This window comes from Pinus tabuliformis, chromosome 9 (genome assembly GCF_031772625.1).
Source record: "Pinus tabuliformis cultivar Carrire ecotype Pingquan chromosome 9, CPIR1, whole genome shotgun sequence".
NCBI lineage: Eukaryota > Viridiplantae > Streptophyta > Pinopsida > Pinales > Pinaceae > Pinus > Pinus tabuliformis.
This window is the reverse complement of record NC_142307.1, coordinates 1,359,795,325-1,359,816,225: the sequence shown is the minus strand read 5'-3', so window position 1 is coordinate 1,359,816,225 and position 20,901 is coordinate 1,359,795,325. Positions and strand designations below refer to the sequence as shown.

Below are 20,901 nucleotides of genomic sequence, written 5' to 3'. Positions count from 1 at the left end.
AAATATTTTATCAATGATTTCGTACATAAATCACGGGATCTTTTACTATGCACAACTTCGAAAGTATCTGTAAAACGTCTTACGTTGGACACTTGATTTTTATTTTTCCTTCCAGATGATTTGCTTTTCGGATTCCAACGTCTTCAATGCCTCGATTTGTTTCTATTAATTTTGCACAAATTTTCTGCTACAGTATCATGTTTAGCATACTCAAATTTGTTCATTAATTCTAGCCACGTGTGGAATTTGTGCCTTTTTGTTTTAATTATTCAACTATATGCGTGGTCGAATGTTTCCCTTCAAAATTTTCTTAGAATAAGTACAATCTTAATGTACTTGTATCCTTGATTTACAATGTAATATATGCAGCACTTTTGAAAAATATACCTTGGAAAATAAACATTTTTATACAACGTTTAGATGGTAGGAGAAAGATTTATTACATAACCCCGTGTGCGTTGATCTCTTGTTTCCTGTCCTTTGGTGGACAGACAATACTATACCAGCCACAATTACTTCAAGAAACATAGCAATCACCACTCCCCATAGGCCACCTTGAAAAGAAAATTTTACACATCTATTGGTAGCAGCAACAGATTAACAAGTGCAAACTCAGCATGATCCAATAAACAAGGAGAAGTTGGTGTGGAATGTATTAAGATGCGATGATCAAACTAAATCTCCGATATATATTTACAGGCTATACTAGAATAGAAGAACATCACATCTACTGAAAGAGGTAATTATCCTCTCTGTGATAATGTACAAATCTGCGACAAAGCAGTGTTATCTAATTATTTTTCACCTCTGAAACTTTTGTACAGTATATTCCTAAATCATCAAGCTATGAGATGATTCAATTCCTAACTTCGTTACAACAAACAGTCAGGGCAGCCTCTGAATGGTCCCAACTACGTAGAAAATTTAGAACCGTACAACAAACGAAATTGATTTACAAGGACTTCCAGCAGAAACTAAAGATAAACGTTCTGCCTCCATTTGGTTCGCATATACTAACACTGATAAAAAGCAAATGACTTTGCCTTCCAAAAGAGGCTTAATGTTCGGCCAATCTTTTTGGAAGTTGTTCTATGAGTTGTTTTATTTTCCTTCAAGCTCTCCCCATAGATTGATGGCTGAGGGGTACACACAGCTGTAGAAGACTGGCAGGAAACATCTTGCTGTCGCTGCTCTCTGAAATGCTGTAGCAATTTCTGTGCTTTGTCCTTTCCCCTTGGGCTTCCATTCATAGAAAGAGTAACCAAATAAGGAATGACCCCTTCCCTTAAAACCATTTGACTGTGCTCAAAACTATTAGTACATAACAATAAGAGAGAGGCTGCTGCTTGTTCTTGTGCAATGGTTGTACCTGTATCAAGAATATCTGCAATGGTTCCAATGCAGCCTTCCGTATCAGCAATTGTTGCTCTGCCCTCTTCAGTAGAAGCAAGGTTATACAAAATTGTAAGGCATTTTTCTGTACAGTCACCCTCTGCAACAAGAAGAAGATGAGCAAGCCTGGAAACAACTCCTGCAGATACCATGTAGGACCTGTTTCCCTTGAATGTTGATAAATTATACAAGGCATTTATAGCATCTTGTCTACATTGGTTAGATTCCGAGTCCATCAGTTTAATGAGAAGAGGTATTGCTCCGGAAGCTCCAATGCTAGCTTTATTATCTTCCAAACTAGATAACATAAGCAAGACAGCTACAGCTGCTTCAGATGTTTCAGAATCAAGAAGATCCAACAAAAGAGGCACTGCACCTGCAGCCAAGATTGCTGCTTTGTTCCTACAATACAAAGCATGAACACAAGTAAGCAAAAATGTTTTAAGATGATTAGTAAAAGAATAAATGACATCTGCTAGACTTGTGTATTTTGATCAACTAAAAAATATTTCAGACATCCTTCTACCTGTTATTATTCACACCAATATTGAAAAGCGCCAAAGCTCCAGTCTCTTGTGCTTGGGCATTACATGCATCAATAGCAGAACGTAGGAAGTTCACAAGCATGTGAATGAAACCATTGGCACCCATGTAAGAACGAGCTTCATCATCATCCTTTGCGAGAAATCTAATCTCTTCTGCTGCTCTACATTGCAATTCTAGTGACGGTCCACCAAGGCTTGAGAGCAACCTTTCATATGTTTTACAAGGGTCCTCTTTGACATTTTGAGATTCAACTATGTCACATGACCAGGAAAGACTTGTATCACCTAGTTCACTCGATCCTTCATTTCTTAGCATAGCCGGTGAATCACAGTAAGAACTGTTACCAAAAGTACCAGTTGATAATCTGCTAACATCATCCTCACAAGCACATGCAACTTGATTGTCCCTCAATGGGACTACCTTGACCTCCCTCAGGCGACCACCATCAATGCTCTTGACAGATCCAGAATCTGCCAAGTCCCATCTCCAACCTGCCACAGGAGGGCATGGAGTAGATGGCTCTGGAACTTCAATTCTATGTTGTTCACACCAACTTGCAATTAGACCTTTGACACAATAATTAGGAGTTACACCAAGATGTGTCAAGCTTTGCTGGGTTTTGGGACATGTATCATGACCCTCATTAATCCACTTCTCTATATAAACCCGTTCATAAGTTTGGCCAGATGAAATAATCACAGGGTCAGACATTAGTTGCAGAGAAATTGGACATCTGAATTCTTCAGGAGGTACTGGCATGCTTCCTGAGCTTCCAGGAATTTCCTTTCCAGCTGTATCAAATGCGTGAAGCCTTGAAGCACGACGTTCAATGTTTCTTCCATTCCTACTAACCTCGCCAATGCAATCTCTGATGGATGGAGAACATGGACCTGAGTTTGGGGAATCAGCACCATCTGAATACTCATTTTTGAAGAACATAGCGTGCTTTCTTAAAAGATGCAAGAGATATATGATAATGGACTCCTTCTTCTTGTCTTTATCAGAGCGGGCTTTATCAAGCAATCTCTTTAAGGCTCTTTTTTCTGACAACACAGCTCTTGAAGACATGATGTTTAGCTTAGTAGCCACCCGATGAAAAACATCCATTTCTGATGTATCATTTCCACTACTGGGATCCTTATCTTGCCGCAGCAATGAAATGACTTCATCACCAACTTCTTTTTCTGTTCGTTCAAGTGCAAATGTTGTCCCCTCAAGCTCTTTAACAATTTCAACAATCTGCATGAAGAATTTAATAACCATAAGCAACAATCAAGGAAATTCTACTATCTTCAACAATACACCAGTTACAACAAATGAACTTGATATATTAAAAGTGTGCACAAAAGGCATTTTTCAATATGTTCAAATATCAAAATTACATCTGCCAAAAATCAAAACAGATGGATTTGCCAACAGGGCATAAGTTCACTGGTGAGGTCAACAGAGTGGTAAGCCATCCCCCAGGGTTCCCTTCTCACTGTGGTCTTTTCCCACCCAAATGGCACATCTCAAAAAGAGACGAAGGCAGGTGCTAATCTCAAGATGATTTTGGTGGAACAGTTGCCCCTCAAACCTGGCATGAAGGCTGAAGAAAGTTCAAGTTGTGCAGTACAGCACCCCAACCTTCGGGTGTGTTTTCTGAAGCAACATCCCAATAGAAGAAATAACAGATAGATAGGATAAAGGTAGCTCAGAAAACCCCTGCCTTATCTCTTTCTATAAGCAGGGCACTGTTGTAGGACATTAACAAACCTTAGAATTAGGAAAGGCTAGAAACTAAATTACTTTGCATTACTTCCACGTTTTCTGATAGATATAATCCTACCTTCCAGTGGCTAGTCAAGCCCTTGCATTTGCAATAATATAATCTTACCTTCCAGTTACTCGTTAAGCTCCTGGAATCACTTTTAAGTTTTTCAATACGTCTTACAATGATACCTAAAATGTATGTTTTTTTAATATCACACCTCAATAATACCTGAAATGTTTATGCTTGACATAAATCTGCAATTTATACCAAAAACGTCTATGCTTGAGAATTTATAAATCAATAATACCTAAAACGTCTATGTTTGACACATAGATCTGAAATTTATTTTCTGCTCAAGTGTATATGTAACCTAAAGTTGTTAGGTCTATGCAATAGTGTTTATTAAATGCACTCATCCTTTACGTTACTTCACGAATAGTTTGATTCGGATGCATTGAAAAATGTCCTGCTATGTATAGCATAATCCTTCATTTACCATGGTGTTAACTTTTGCCACATAGGCAGTCTAATTTTCGCTGACACTCTCCAGGGTTGATCTATTCATAGCAGTGTAAGTGTAGTTGATCTAACATATAGAAATTATTAAGCATCATATTGAGACTTGGCAAAACTTGACACGTGAAACATTGATCAAATCATTCAAAGTCTAAATGGAGTATCGCTCTTATATAGGAATCATAAGTTCAAGTTAAAAATCAGTTTCAATTTGCAAGATGATCTTAAATAACTGGTAAATCACAACTCGCAATTGATTTGGACATAAAGCACAGCTCCAAATTCTAGCTTTTGATCAAATGCCACATTTGAGTTTTTCAACCAAAAACGAAAAAGAGGCTTCAAGCCATTTACTTACCCTTGATAAGGTTACTGTCAATGGATCAGATGGATTCTGTTACAAACCTGTCGACCTATTAGGAGACAAAAGCATTCAAAATCAGTCCTTGAGTGCATGTTACAGGTATGCAGTGGCAGTTAACTGCTAGATACAAATGCTCCTATGGACTCTTCCGGATTTTTTTTATTTTCTTTTGAAAGTCTGAAGGCTACTCACCTAGTTCTCTCAGTTGCCTCTTCAGAATCATTAAATATTTGCTATTTGACATTCAAAGAAGCTGCCTGCTTCCTCGAAGTCAAGGACATCCTAAAGAAACCAAAGGTGTGCAGGACAAGCATGAACACCGTGCCTTTCATAAAAGCATTTTTCATGGATAATCTTTTATGTTAATAGTTTTAATAAAAATGTGACTTATATCGTCTCCACAGTAAAACAAAATATATTATATAACTGACACAAGCAGAACTCGTGCATATTCAACCTAAGACTTGTTGTTCTTACAATGGGTCAGTATTCAAAGCAGAAAATACCAAGCTCACATAACAATTTTGTAACTTATCATTTAATAAATCATCCCTGAAAGCATGCTAAAAAATCAATACTTGATGATCATTCAGCATATCAAGAACACCAAAGCAAGCTGAGATGGACAGAAAAAGAAAAGATACAAGCTTTCCATTTATACCCAGTCAAGGAATCCAGGAAAAAAGCAAAAGGAAAGATAATTGCACCATGGTGCACTGATTAAATCCAGCCATAAAAGGAAAGAACCTAGAATTATGGCAAGAAAGCATACACCAACACATTCTACATTACATCACTGATAAATAAAGCACAAACGAAATTTTTGGAATTATTTGGGAATTATGTTTTAAATCAAAAACGCCAAGATTTAATTGGAAGGATATTATGTTGAAAAAATTAAGACAAATGATTCAAAAAACATTTTGTTCCTGACACTGCCTTGCCGTCCACCCACTAGACCTTGTGCAGAAGTTCAAATAAGTTTTGAAGGCAAAACTAGAGTAGACATTGTGAAAAGAAAAGAATACATAAACCCAGATTCCTAAGGTGTTGAACTTTAAAAAATAGCATGGACCCATTGGTAGGCATGATCCTGAAATGAGTCAGAGGTCGAAAAACACCGTGACTAATGGGGCAGGCTAAACAGCGCACCCAACGAATTTGTCATATGGGCACACAGATCTGGTCTCTGTATCAAGGGGTAAAAAATTATCACAAAATCATCAGAGCACAGAATGCACATAGCACTTGACAACTTCAAAATAATTGAAGTGGCAAACTGATGTTGTGTCACAAATGCACCAATATTCCTAGTCATAGAATTGTCACTATGACCCAGCTGAACAGTCTCAAAGTTTAATTGTGCTAATACATCACATGCTACCTTAGTGTGCTGACCTTTGTAACAGACATGCAATCCAAATCAGCACGAGTACACTGGCATGGATGGATGGTTCAATGGACTATCACATACAAAAAACCAACAGCCGCAATGGACAGTCTTTTCTCCATCTTACTCTTCACAGATTTCATACAATTATGTAATTTAGGGAATTAAATAAATGAGAAATGAAGCAATTTGTATTCCATTAGTTAGATTATTTATAGCCCTAAGACTGTAAACAAGTTCATTATTGGAATGATACTTTGTAGTTGCAAACTAGTAACCAGAGTCATGTCATACAATATCTCATTGTATAGTTTTGTTCTTATTAAAAAAAACGGAGTTTGTAGCCCAATTCTATCACACAGTATTTATTCAATTTATAAATTTCATCTATTCCTCAGATAGCTATTAATATGTCGTGCCATAAAGCAGTGATTGTGTATTAAGATGACCCTGTCATAGTTCTGTTGTGGTTATCTGATTCTTTGGATCAAATACGTATTAGAGGAACATTTCGCACATAGTTGTTTACACAAACTATGGTAAGGGCTCGTTCTAGAACAAAGGAAGAGATGGAGAATGATTTGCAAAGCTGTTCTGTACTCCCCGAAGAAAGAGTTACCAATCCCACTAGCAAAAGTTGAGTATGTATGAACAACTGACCAATAATGTTTATTTATTGGTAACATTAACAACCTTTGTTTCGGCACTATAAACTAATATCCACCAAAGATCCCCAAGAAGCAATCCAAACTTGAAGTTGAGTGGTAGTGAAAGAAATTTGACATCAAAATATGGGGTTCTCTCTCAACGAAGAAACGATTAGAAGGGATGCTCAACAACAACAATGGAAATACCAGCAACAGAAATCTAACCAAATGATAGATGCCTACCTCCAAGAAATCAACCACTATATCATTCAGCTCAAAGTGATGGATGAAGAAGCGGAGTTGGTCACCAACTTCATTAACAAGTTGATCAATCCAACTTAAAATGGGCTTGAGATGTTCAATATCCACATCTAGAATATGATCGTGGGAAGGATAAATTAGCAAAGGCTAGGAAAATTTGGAGGAAGCCACATCTCATTGTTGCCACTAAAGAAGAAAGTTGTATAAGATGGTGCAACCAAGAAGCCATTTGGCGGGACCAAACAATAGAACAATAATTCCAGGTTGTGAAGCACAGCCAAAGAAGAAGAATGTTTCTTTCTATGATTATTGTAAGAACATAGGACATGTGAAAGATGATTGTTAAAGACTGCAGTTAAATAAGCGTTAGTAGTATACCACAACAAAACAAAGAGAGAGAGAGAGAGAATAACTCTGCAACAGAAGGCATTCCCTTAATAGTAGTGTTTCAACCTAGTTGCAAAGAACATGAAAGACTATTCTACAGTAAGATCCAAATAAAGGAGCTGGTAACCATAGTATTTTTATATTGGAAGCTAGAGGGATCTTATCCCAAAGGTGGTAGTAAAGAAGCAAAACTTATCAACAACCACACATCTTCAACTCTACTTGTTGTGTTAGCTTAGCAAAGTTAAAATTGTGAAAATTTACAAGTCTATTGCAGCAATTGGAAATTATTCTTCTAACTGTAAATTTAATTATGCAATTTATTTGCTATGGCAAACAACAAACAAAATCACAACTGCAATTTTCACCATAAAAAACGCTGTGGAAAATAAAATGTTGGAAACTGAGAAATGCTAGCACACACACATAAAAATGACAATTATTTTTGGACAATTGTCCCCGGAAACCCAATGTCGGAAAACCGGTGCAGCAACTAAGGGTTTTATTATTATGCAGCAGTGAAATTATGAGTACAACTGGATGTCCAAAACAGGCAGCCCTCTACAAGATAAACTGGCTACAAAATTAGTGAGACAAATTGTCTCACCCGACACCGATCTCAGCCCCTGAACTGGCTTCAAATGGGTTGTTCGAACCTTGCGTCAACCTCTGCACCAATGCTATGAAAACCCTCTCACACTCTACCTGGAAGCTGCAATTGATCAAGTCGTCTGCCCAACTCAACCTTTGAGAATGACTCACTGACCCTTCCGGAAATTCTCCCGACCTCCAACAACTAAATCGACCCTCTATATGGCCAAATCAAACTCTGCCTCTGAAGCTTCTACGCGGGCCTTGCACAACCCCACTGAAGAAACTCTTCTAGTTGTCTCTCTGGAACTACAAAACTTCCTCTGGACTCACTAACTCTGCGCCTCACTATCTTTGCATCCCCTCTTTGGCTCAAATTCTTCCAGCTGAATGTTGCTCTATAGAAAATCGAGTTGCCAAGGAAACTCGCTCACCAAGTGTGTTCTCCATCAACCCCATCGACTTCCTCTTATAATCTCCAGTTGAGACTTCAACGGCTAAGATTAAATCTTAATCAATGGTTGAGATCATCTCCAAGTCGATCCATGTGAGTTTCTACAGAATTTTCACATTTCTCAATTAATTACTATTAATTAATCAATTTCTCTAAGTTAGACTTAGGCATTTTTTAATTATCAATCAATTAATTTAATTGAGTTATCTCTAGGTGGAATTTCCAAAAATGATTTCTAGGTTTTGGAAATCTCCTATATTTTAACCTCTCCACAAAGTTTGAGAGTAGAACACCATCCGATGCTACAAAACTAACAAAGTTCGCCATCTCAACCAATTATTACAACAACGATGTACATATGGATTTATATAGAGTGATCTTTGAATATTCACAATCCACACCTTTGTGATCATGATGGAATCTATCAACGGTGAAAGAACTAATAACAACTAGTCAATGATGGCCAAGCTTATTTAGTGACAACACAAAAAGATCCAACATGCTCAGTGTCATTGCTAAGAGATTAATTAAAGCCTTGAGAAAATTTGCTTTATTAATTTTTCACCCAAAAAAGAAGAGAGTGGCACTCTCCATAAACACCACAACACCAAGGCCCCATCACACACAAAATCAACATGTCCAAAGAAGTCAAAAGAATAGCCCCAATTGGACTAGTTGATTCAACACTATTTGAGTTGTTCCAAGAACCTTGTAAAATGCCTCCAAATACATAATTGAGCACTCCATGGACCTACAACAAGCAATTGTTCAGCCAAATGACGTGTTGTGCAAAACTATGTTATTGGAAAATGAGGAGAATGACGTAAATTCAAGAGTGCTTGGATACGTCAAGCCCCCAGGGGTAGCTCACTTGGCAAGAGCATGATATGTAAAGTTATGTGAATGATGAAGATTTCATGTTCAATCCCCCCCACTCCCAAGCTTGTGTTGTCATCCTAGGGGGTGGGGTGATTACACCCAGGGCTTATAGTGGTAGCGATCATCATCGACCCCATTTCACGCGAGAATGAGCCCATCCAATGTTGATTCCTCTAGTACAAAAAAAGAGTTCTTGGATAGGTCACTATGTACTAGCCCTAGCGCAAATTTCGTACACTACACTTTTTAATTTTATAATAGGAAAACCTTCATACTTTTACTTGCCAAGAATACAATACAAACTTCACAAAGATTTGCACTCTTCTTTGTTTTTGGCATTACAGACACCATGTTCAGCTTATGTAGTAAAATTAAATTAGACAAAATCAAATGTTCATACCTTAAATGCCATAGTTTGCTTAGATCCATTATTGCTACCAACACACACATTCAAAACCAACTTTGGCTTATAGTCAATAAAAATTGTCCTCCTCATAACCTCAAATTGTGTGTGTACACCCATGGAGAATGCCCTTAATCAAGCACATACCTTTCTCAAATTCATCTTTAAGACTATTTATTCAACTAATTCACAGAGGATCCTTCTTCAAGTCGGGTATGTATAGCACTTCTCTCATGTCACATGCTTCTCTTGTATGATGTAATGTAAATAGTAAATACACCATTCGTTAACTATCTCAAAGATCCTTTCATCTCCAAACCCAATACCTCCCTTTGCAAATCATTCCAACTTCCCAAACCAATCATGTCTCTCAAGCATACGTATGGTCACGTCGAAACCAATGTACCAAGCACTTTGGACAATCTCTATTACAAGAATTCAAGTGACAAGCTTGTGTCTCAAAATCTCTCCACACTAGCTAGCACTATTGTTTTCCGTGGGGTTAGAAAACCCCATCCATGTTGCATTAGACAATTATGTGCATTGCAATAGGCAACTTTGATGTGGATCAAAGTAGAAAATTAGCATTGTGACACAAACACAGTAATATTTTTAGTCAGGTGGTTCTGGCACCACAACCCAGTGATCACAGAGTCTCAAAGTTCAATCATGTTAATACATTGTTGCATTAACATTTGTTGCATGCGCCCATTCCAAATCAGTGTAGGCTCACTAGAGTGGGTGGACAGCTCAACAAATTGTGTTGCACAAAAGACCAACAGTCACGACTCACTACAGATCAACTTCTTCTGTTTGTCTCTTCCTCTTCCCAAAATTTGTACAATTATGCAAGTTAGATTATCTATACTTGGCTCTGTGACTGTAAACAGGTTGGTTGCTAAGATCAGATTTGTTTTGTTCATATCTTGTTGTACAGTGCTATTTAATTAATGAAAATTGGGAATTGAAACTGTTGCCCATTTTTTTATCACGCCAATGTTAAATGTATGAATTCATCACTATCTGAGATAGCTAGTCATCTGTCACACTATGAATTAGTGATTGTTTATTGTAAGTTGAACTTATCACAGTTTGCATTGTAGTGATGATAGTCCCACTAGTGCACTCTCATTTGGATCAAGGCATTTGCCAAATGAGAACATAATATTCTTTCAGAGTTCTGCTCTATTTAACTTCCAAATCTTGAAATAAGCCATGATCTCCCTTTTGCTAAAAACTTAAATGCCTTAACGAAAGGTTTTGTAAGTTGTGGATAAACTATTGCATAATTGAAAGATATTTTGTGATTGGGACTGGTGCAGAAAAAAATGAAATGACATGACATTTTTGGATAAAATTTATACTGATGATAAAATGTTGCACAAGCTAGAAAGCAATATCTGATCCAGATTACACTCCCAGAGTAATCAAGAACTCTTATGCTAGAAGCAACATAATAAATGCATAAAACAGTAGCAAACGTACAAGGAAAATTATCTTTTGACAAGTTATTGATAATAACAATTAATAAATATTTTTCTATTGTATAGGTATTTTAATTCAATGTAAACTCTGTTGCTAGACTGGACTTTCTGGTTTTTTTTAACCTTTAGTGCACTACTCTATAAAAGACAGTTTTCACAACTAGACTGTTGGTCAGGCCTTTGACAACCTTCAAACTGGGCTCGCTAACACAAACCAGGTCCACTACAGCAGAATATTTGTACAGATAATTGCAAGTGGAAACAGCAATATCGACCATTTCAGACCTCTAGGACTCAGATTTAGCCAATGGTATAACCAACCACTCAAACTAAAATTAGGTCCCCTCAGTTCCATTCTGTTGGAATCTTGGATAATCTCAAGTGGAAGACAGCTGAAACATACATCTTTTTATTTAAATATGATAGATGCTCACTTCCTCATACGCAAACATAAAAAAGGAAAAAGTATATCACGTCTCCATTCTCTTGAATATTCAATGCACATTGACAAATTGCCTGGAGGCATGTATAAAAAAGGTGGCATGTCAGCTACCCACCTGTTGCCCTAATATTTGTGGCACTATGGATTCAACACGCCTCAAACTATGATCCAAAGCATGCTTGGCCTTCTCAAATCTTATCAAAACTGAGTCCCCTGTAATGGCCTGAAAAAAACAGAAACACCTAATATGAGACAACTCGTGTGGCAAAGCACCTGCCATTGCATCAAATTATATGCGGAAAAGATCTACTTCTAGTGGAGAATATTTTTCCCAAACAACAAAGAAACATCATAAGGTTTGAACAGAATTTCCCAATTAAAAAGAACCAACAAAGTTTTGTAAGAAAAATAAACAACACAACTAAAACTTATGCCAAAGAATCATAAATCTCAACATCATAGCTTAAGTTTTTATGATTCTTTTGAATGTTAAGAAAGTGTCAACATTCATTAGGTTAAAATGGAAAATAGTCAAATCACTGTAAGCTTAAAAGTTAAATGGCAAGATAAAGAAAAGAAAAGGCAAATGATCTTAAACATAATTACATATGGATGTCTACCTTTTTTTAAGACAAAAACAGATAACCATCAATTTGGAAATTATGAATAGTAAACTATTTTCTTCTTTATATATGCTACATGGAACTAAAAATTTTACTAGGACATCATCCTTCTCTATACCACATTCTTAGTTCAACAAACCCATTTGTTGTATATTTGCATTATTTTTCCTCTTTCTTCACTTTTAAGAATGATAGGGAAAAGAGATATTACCAAGTATAGTTTGCTGCAATCTGCACAGTGTTGAAGAAGGGTTTTGGCCTTATCAAGTGCTTGATGCAAAGCGCACAATGCCTGTATGCCTGACTGACACCTCGGGCGTGCTGCTTCTAAGGCCGGAAATATTTTCATTATCTTATACACAACTCTAGCCAGTTTCCTAGACATTTCCCCATGTAGCTGCAAATATATGTAAATTATAAACCTGTCAGCAGAGTTATTACATATCTTTCCTATATTGAATATTCCCATATCTCAATAGAAAGCCTATCAGCAAAGGATATTACGTCTCTTTCATATATTCCCGTAGTGTCTCAGAACTTAAAAGCCAATGAATTTCATTCATCCATACTCATCTGTAGGGCAAATTTACAACAAAAGTAATTTTGTAGCCATCATTTTTCACATGCATACAAGTACACAAAAGTGGTGGCTTACATATAAGAAGCACAAAATACTTTCGTAGCCATCTCATTTCACATGCAGACAAGTACACAAAAGTGGTGCCTTACATATAAAAAGCACTCAATATTGTTGCATTTCAGAATACATGATGCATAGGACTCTATATTACAACATATGAATTACAATACAGTGACCAGACTAAGCCTCTCAACTCCCAGCATATCCTAAATGTGTGAAAGCAATGAAGAAGATCTTAACAGAGGTAGAAATGCATTAAGAATAAGAACCCACAAAAAACTCAACAAGATGAACTCAAACAAACAAACAAAAGCAAGGCCAAGTAAAGACGCATTGTAAAAAAGTCTGGACTAAAAGGGAGGCAAAAAACCAGTGTGGAAAAAGTCAGCAAAAAGTCAAGATTAAATCCCAAAAACCCAATTTTTTCATCAAAACGATTAAATCGGACGAATTTTTGCTGACTTTTTCACTGCCAAAAAAATTGCAATTTAATCGAATTAATCCCAATTTTATTGGGAATCGACTGAAAAAGTCTGCCATCTCTCCCAGGTCGCGGATAAGAGGCCGAAAAGGGCGAAAAAAACATATTTGCTTTCTGTTTTTGCTCCCATCCGTCCCTGTGGAGAAAGTAGTTGTTTGCCATTGCCCAAGAGGAGGAGATTTTCTAGTTTTGTGGTGGGGATTTGGAGATTTGTCCACTCCTCAACGTGAGAGATTCAAAGTGCCGAATTGCTGCCACCAGGTATGTATTTTAATTTCTCTCTTAGTCTTTGTTACACAAATGGCTTCATTCATGCTGCAGGTATCTACCTCAACCCCACATTTGCTTACGCCAGTGGTTTCAGATTTGATGCCGAGGTGATGGATGGAATCTTCACTTGTGTTGAGAGGATGGTGTCATCTGAGCAACAACGTGAAGATATTTCTAAAGAAATGGAGGTATATAGTATAGGAGGTGGCACATTTGGTTTTACCATGGATATTAAGAATAAGATGACCAAAATGCCAAGTAAAGCTTCAGTTTGTTTCAAACTTTCAAGTTTAGAATTTCAATTTTTTTTGTATGTTTATCATTTTTCTTTTGACTTGTAGATGCTTGGTGGACAAGCTATGGTAGCAGAGCACCCCATCTCCAAAAGCTTGCCATTCAAGTGCTCAGCCAAACATGCAATTCCTCTGGGTGTGAGCACATCTGGAGTGTATTTCACAAATACACAGCAAAAAGCACAACAGATAAAAAAAAATTCAAAATAAATTTTTTGAATTCATTTGATTATTTTTAATATTCAAACTTTCTAAGTACTAATTTACAATCTATAACCCTAATACAGATTGGAGTCCCAATGCCTCAACGACATGGTCTACATCTACTACAATCTTTAATTGTGGGTGAGACAACTTCAGAAACCTCCTGATGTGGAAGCCATCTCATTGTACAATATTGATACCACTGCTACATGGAGGGTCGAGACTGAGAGGCCGACCATGGACTCTATCCCGGATTGGTTAGATGTGGATCCAGAGGAGGTAGCAGTTGCAGGGGAGGGAGAGCCAGAGGTAGAGGAGGAGGAGCAGCATCAGGGTCAGGAGGCAGAGCTGGATGAGGATGATGAGGAGGAGGTGACACCATCTAGGATGGGTAGCAGCAGCATACGACAGAGGCCACCTCTTTCATCAGCTTCTAGAGGAAGACTGACTCCATTTGTATTTCCAAGGGCTGGGCCTTCTTCCTCCAGAAGAAAGGCAAAGTCGTTCCCCATTCCCGTAAAAGGGGCAGAGGATCTCAGTGACTGATTACTTTATGACATGTAGATGACTCATGATATACATTTATTATATTTTTTGTTGATATTTTGACTCTTGAGAGTTGAAACTCAAACAAGACTCAAGATTCAGAGTTGATTCACTATTTTGATATGTGATGTGGCACTAGACTTCATAATACATATACATATTATATATTAGCTTTCTTTACATGCTTATGTGGAAATGCATTTATTTGATGTTGTGGATACTCTAGATGCTAAAAAAAATGAATATTTTTGTGTTTTTTTTAATTTTGCCAACTTTTTCAAAATACTTTAACAAGTTTTTCAACTTTTGGAACGTTGCCGATTTAATCCCGACTTCAACTTTTTCCACATTGGCAAAATACAGAAACAAAAAGAAAAAGTTCATCCAAAGTCATGACACAATCTTGCTTCTAAATAAGAAATATAAATATGCCAAAGATTGTTCTTCAAGTTTTTTTATATAATTGCAATTGCACTAAAAGATACTCTTCCAAACATTTTTCAATCATTAAAGTTTAAGAATTTGCACAAAACTTGAACTTGGCAGTTAGCACTCAATATGTGACTGGTACTCAATCAATTGTTTGGAACGTTATAGATAGTTTAACCACTCTGTGCAATATATGGAAAGAAAATCCAAATATACTATTATCCTTTATAGTTAAAAGTCATTGCAATGGCAAACTATTACTCTTCCAAAATATCAAAAGCTACAATAACTTTAATTGCCTATGTAATAAGTAAAAAAATATCATAGCTTAATTTTAGACTAAGGGATAGCATGCAGGTACCCATTAAATAGTTTAACCACATTAAAAAGCATGGAAGCATGCACTGAATGTGAAGTTCTCGTTTATAGAGGCCAGGGCAATAGATCCTAGACAAGTTTGAGCAAATATTGGAATAAATGGCAATCAGAATAATAAAAGAGTTCGTAACCATCAACTATGGCCATTTTCAGAGGCAACTAGCTCAACAAACATGAGGTTCAATCATGTGTATATTTGGGAAGGAGATAGAGAACACATGGTTCAAAGACATTACGATACCTTAGCATAAAATACTTTATCTTCATCAAAAAACTAACAGTAGAAAAGCAACAAACCTCCAAAAAGCAACAACAAAGACAAAAGCAAGGTTGGTGTTCCTCTAGCAATTAGCCTCCATTAACATGGCATATTGCTCGTGAATAAAAGCAAAGTACAGAGCAGTATAAAAGGGGTTCCCTTACGACCTTGCCAGTTAAAACTTAAATCCAATCCTAAGTTCTAAAATAATTATTCCAAAACTGCTACAGTATTCAATCTCCAAGGATGTCTACAAATAATAAACTAGTGCAATTTGCCACCACCTGAACAATCCATAGTTGCTATACATGTGCTTATAAAGGAAAGTTGATACCATGACCCAATCAGTTAAACTTGTTGATAGCCAAATTAATCATCAATCTATTGATGCTTAAACAAGAAAATACCTTTGCATCTGAAAGGCTCTGTTCGCCAACATCCATGTTTCCCATCCAGCTAAAATGTATACTGCAATGCTACACTTCCACATGCACGTAACAGATAAGAGACAAGAATCATATCAAATACAAGAATACAGATGCAAGACCTGGGTCATACAATTACTGTGCAAGAAAAAATTTCAGATATGGTTTGACAAATTTTGTACACTATCTTCATGTTGAGGATGAAACTATTTGCATCCTTACCAGAGTATATGCTGTTTAAAAATTAACTATTCATAAGAAGAAATACATTTGAAACATTTCTAATAAACAGGCTATGAACATCAATAAGCCATGTTAGAGGAGCATTTGAAATAATCCTGGAAAAGACAAGCTTTCCATTTCACATGCAACTCTAAATACTCAAAAAACAAAAAACTTCCTAAAATCAGATAGTATAGCAAGCCACACTGTTTTGGGTCACTTCCAAAAGATGACACTTCGAGAAATTATTAGCAACGTTACCATTCACAAGTTAAATTGAAAACTTAAGATTGATAGTTAACCGCATTCCAATGTAAAATAAAAGTTCTTAGTGGGCCTATTTAGCACTATTTCGTTGTACTTCTGATATATGTTTTCTACTAGAAGGTGTGACGCATATGGATTATCCATAAACAAAACCAGAGATCAGTTAAAATTATGAAAGAAAAGACTACCCAAGATCTTGTCAAATGAAAGACTTCCCAGGCCTTTGATTTTTGGTTATGCCTTAAAATTTCAGATCCACAAAGTCGGTAAAATGTGCCTATAGGCTATATGTATGTAATCCGATTCTTGAACTAAAAACATTAACTCAAAAAGGCTACAGGAATACAACGTGTTGAACAAATTATCATACTAATGTTTATACAGACTAACAGACTGGTGGTGAAACAATATTACATTAAATGGAGTCTACAATCACCATGACTATGCATTGCACTCTCCCAATAAAAAAATTGTATTTCTAATAAATGAACAGGTTGAATGAATAGCAAAACTTTGTCTAGCATAGCTAGAAAAATATAGACGAGGAATAGTGTAATCCAGATTCACACGTTCGTGATTTTCTACAGAAAAGCTTGAACTGGTCCTAATGCTGCTTAATGGCATACTTTCAGTCCAGTGAACCGAAAACGCTATGGGTAAGACATGCCCTCTCTTCAGGGTAGGCAGAGGCGTGCTAATCGGATTTCGCCATTCTCCCCCTTCCAAAGCACTTTGTTTGATCTTTTGGAAAGGGTGATTTGAAGAGTGGCCGTAGGCACCGCTATGGGCACACGCACAAATAGATATAGCAGGATGATCTAAACTTTGGTAGACCCCCCAAATGGCAAACCAGGTTGAGAACGTTAGGATTTGATCCGTGAGCTCAAATCAAAACCATATACACCCATTAACATAACCAAAGTTTGAGTAAATAACAGGGTGAATGGATAGAAATCCTTGGATACATCGCATAAGGCAATATGCCCAGTACTCGAAACCCCTTGCTTTGCATCCTTCGTTCATGACGTACAACGTTATTCATTCAATCAATCCATGCTTCCTACATGCTGTCACGGTAATAGATAAAATAGACTTGCACACCTGATCTTGCAATGCAAAACCTGGCAGTGGACTGCCCTCAAAACCCCCTCGCCCCAGAAAAGAAAAGAGAACAAAATTAATCTCAGACCAATCATAATTCGACCATTAACACACCGCTAGATCGAATACCTGAAGCAAACGATATCCAATATCCATAACTGATTTGAAAACCGCGGTAATGCTCTTAAACTAGGCCTCCATGAATCACAGCACGCATTTGACATGATAAACATTTAAAACCTACTTCCATTTATGTACCTAAAATCTGTTCTGGAAGAAGCGGATGCGTCTTTCATACCTCATAGCAGAAGAACCAGAAACAGAACTACCCAAGGAGGCTTCATTTCACCACCCGACAGACGGGGCGAGCATCAATTGTATTGCCCCCTGCCTCGCCAAGAAAATGTGAAATCTATTTGGCAAAAGGAAAAACGAGAGATCCTCGATCGATGGATCGATATAGGGCGCCTTAGATTTGTAATCTTAAATCCTCTGGCCGGCTCTGTCCACCCGCCCCCATCATCTCATCCGCGCCCCCTTTCGTTAGCAGTAAGTGTAAAAGAGCAAAATTAGGCCGACCCATGGTCACATGGCCCTGGTGGTGGCTCTTAAATATTGCATTTCGGGGTCTGCAGATCTGGGCATCGCCTTCCCGCTCGGCGTTTCAAGCGTCGGGGTACGATGAATCCGCAACCCGCACGAGCTCCCAAACGGACCACAGTTTGATATGCACTTTCAATAACGTGCCGGGTTCAAATCTCACCGGGTGAAGTACAAAACGCTTTGGAGTGAGTTGTGAGTGTTTTTTTTCACCCGTGGACTTCTTGAAATTGGAGCAAATTGCTTATCCATTTACATATCTCAGACCAGCAAAAATCCACAACGAGGATATTCCTTTAGGGCGTAGTCTACTTGTATTATGTTTTGTTTGGAAGTAGTCTCTTCGTATTATATTTTTGAGTGGAAAATTTTTAACAATTTAAGTGTTTATATTTTATGGGGAAGGTGTTCCGTTGTATTTTTTAGTTTAATTTAGTTAAATTTAGGCATGGATTTTTTGGAATCACAAATTTGAGTTGAAAATTTTTAATAATTTAAGTATTTATGATTTTATTTAAGGCGATGAATCTATATATGTAATGAAAAATTCACTTTAAACAACAACAAAAAAAATAAGATTTAGCCATAATAAAATGGTAAGATTCCAGCCAACAAAATCTAAAACTTAGCATGTTTAAATAACACATTAATTTAAAGCTCTCCACCAATATAGATTATTATATATACTTAGGTCTATCACTTTGTGGGTAAGGTTGCATTTTTTTTTCTCATTCAATGTGGTTTGGGATTTTCATTACTTTGAGGATGTGTTTTTAATAATTATTGAAATATTATTTTCAATTTTTATTATTTATAATAGTTGAGACTAATAAAGTGTTTAAAGTGTAAATTTGAGAAATATATATAGTAGTAAAAATATGATATTTTAATATATAAATATGATAGAATTTAAATTTCCGAGAGTTGATCCCTGAGTTTGGAATCTGTGTGAGATTTTAAATAAATTAGAAAAGTTGGATAACAAAGTTTTAGGTTGGGCCAAAAATATGGTAGGCACCACTTTCACTTCATTCTAAGAATACAATGACTCACAGCCACCAATCCAGGTGGACTGGACTCTCCTTATGGTGGACTGGGCTCTCCTTATGGATAACATGATAAAGCTAACTTACATTTTTTAAACTCTATTACTAATTTTTACATATATGTCATGTATTTTTCTTTTTTAAATTAATATAAAATTATTGTTTGACTTTAAAATATATAAATTAATAACATAATTTTTATTCCATTGGTATAAGATAAATAAAATTTAAATAATGATAAATTTAAATAAATAGAAAAATGATATTTATAAATTTATATGATTATAAATTGAAATATAATGAGAATCATAAAAGATAAATAAAGGTAAATTTAAATAAATATAGAAATAATATTTATTTATTCATATCATTATAAATTGGAAAATGGTGAAACTTAAATTTCATATAGAAAAAAGAAAATGATGAACATAAACTTTTATGGCGATGAATCTATATATGTAATGAAAAATTCACTTTAAACAACAATAAAAAATAAGATTTAGCCATAATAAAATTGTAAGATTCCCGCCAAAAAAATCTAAAAATTAACATGTTTAAATAACACATTAATTTAAAGCTCTCCACCAATATAGATTATTATATATACATAGGTCTATCACTTTGTGGGTAAGGTTGCATTTTTTTCTCTCATTCAATGTGGTTTGGGATTTTCATTACTTTGAGGATGTGTTTTTAATAATTATTGAAATATTATTTTCAATTTTTATTATTTATAATAGTTGAGACTAATAAAGTGTTTGAAGTGTAAATTTGAGAAATATATATAGTAGTAAAAAAATGATATTTTAATGTATAAATATGATAGAATTTAAATTTCCCAAAGTTGATGTCTGAGTTTGGAATCTGTGTGAGATTTTAAATAAATTAGAAAAGTTGGATAACAAAGTTTTAGGTTGGGCCAAAAATATGGTAGGCACCACTTTCACTTCATTCCAAGAAGACAATGACTCACAGCCACCAATCCAGGTGGACTGGACTCTCCTTATGGATAACATGATAAAGCTAACTTACATTTTTTAAACTCTATTACTAATTTTTACATATATGTCATGTATTTTTCTTTTTGTAAATTAATATAAAATTATTGTTTGACTTTAAAATATATATAAATTAATAACATAATTTTTATTCCATTGGTATAAGATAAATAAAATTTAAATAATGATAAATTTAAATAAATAGAAAAATGATATTTATAAATTTATATGATTATAAATTGAAATATAATGAGAATCATAAAAGATAAATAATGGTAAATTTAAATAAATATAGAAATAATATTTATTTATTCATATAATTATAAATTGGAAAATGGTGAAACTTAACTTTCATATAGAAAAAAGAAAATGATGAACATAAACTTTTATGGCTAGTTACTAAAAAAAATTAATTATATAAAACAATAAAAATTTAAAAATTATTTTAAATTTTAATATTTTTATTATTTATTTATAAGGAAAATAATTAAATTAAATTATTTATTCATTTTATAAAGAAGAAAAGAAAAAACCTTGGGGTAGCTCAATTGGTGATAGCCACGAAAATGAAGTGTTATGTGTTAGATTTAAATCTCTCATTCACTTATAC

General features: G+C 35.5%; 1 protein-coding gene across 2 annotated transcripts; it reads right to left on the bottom strand.

Annotated features, from left to right (window-relative positions):
* Nucleotides 1-618: 618 nt before the first annotated feature.
* On the bottom strand, nucleotides 619-18,520 carry LOC149153557 (U-box domain-containing protein 6-like). Of its 2 annotated transcripts, none has more exons than XM_089444459.1 (6): nucleotides 17,946-18,520; nucleotides 16,040-16,113; nucleotides 12,344-12,529; nucleotides 11,625-11,732; nucleotides 1,919-3,177; nucleotides 619-1,794 (listed from the first exon to the last, which is right to left on the bottom strand). In XM_089444459.1, exons 2-6 carry the CDS (start codon nucleotides 16,082-16,084, stop codon nucleotides 1,014-1,016), a joined length of 2,379 nt encoding a protein of 792 aa, XP_089300585.1. In that variant the 5' UTR covers nucleotides 16,085-16,113; nucleotides 17,946-18,520; the 3' UTR covers nucleotides 619-1,013. The 2 variants fall into 2 exon arrangements, with proteins under 2 accessions (XP_089300585.1, XP_089300584.1); XM_089444458.1 differs by having other exon boundaries at nucleotides 16,040-16,108; nucleotides 17,946-18,519.
* Between the last annotated feature and the right edge of the window lie 2,381 nt (nucleotides 18,521-20,901).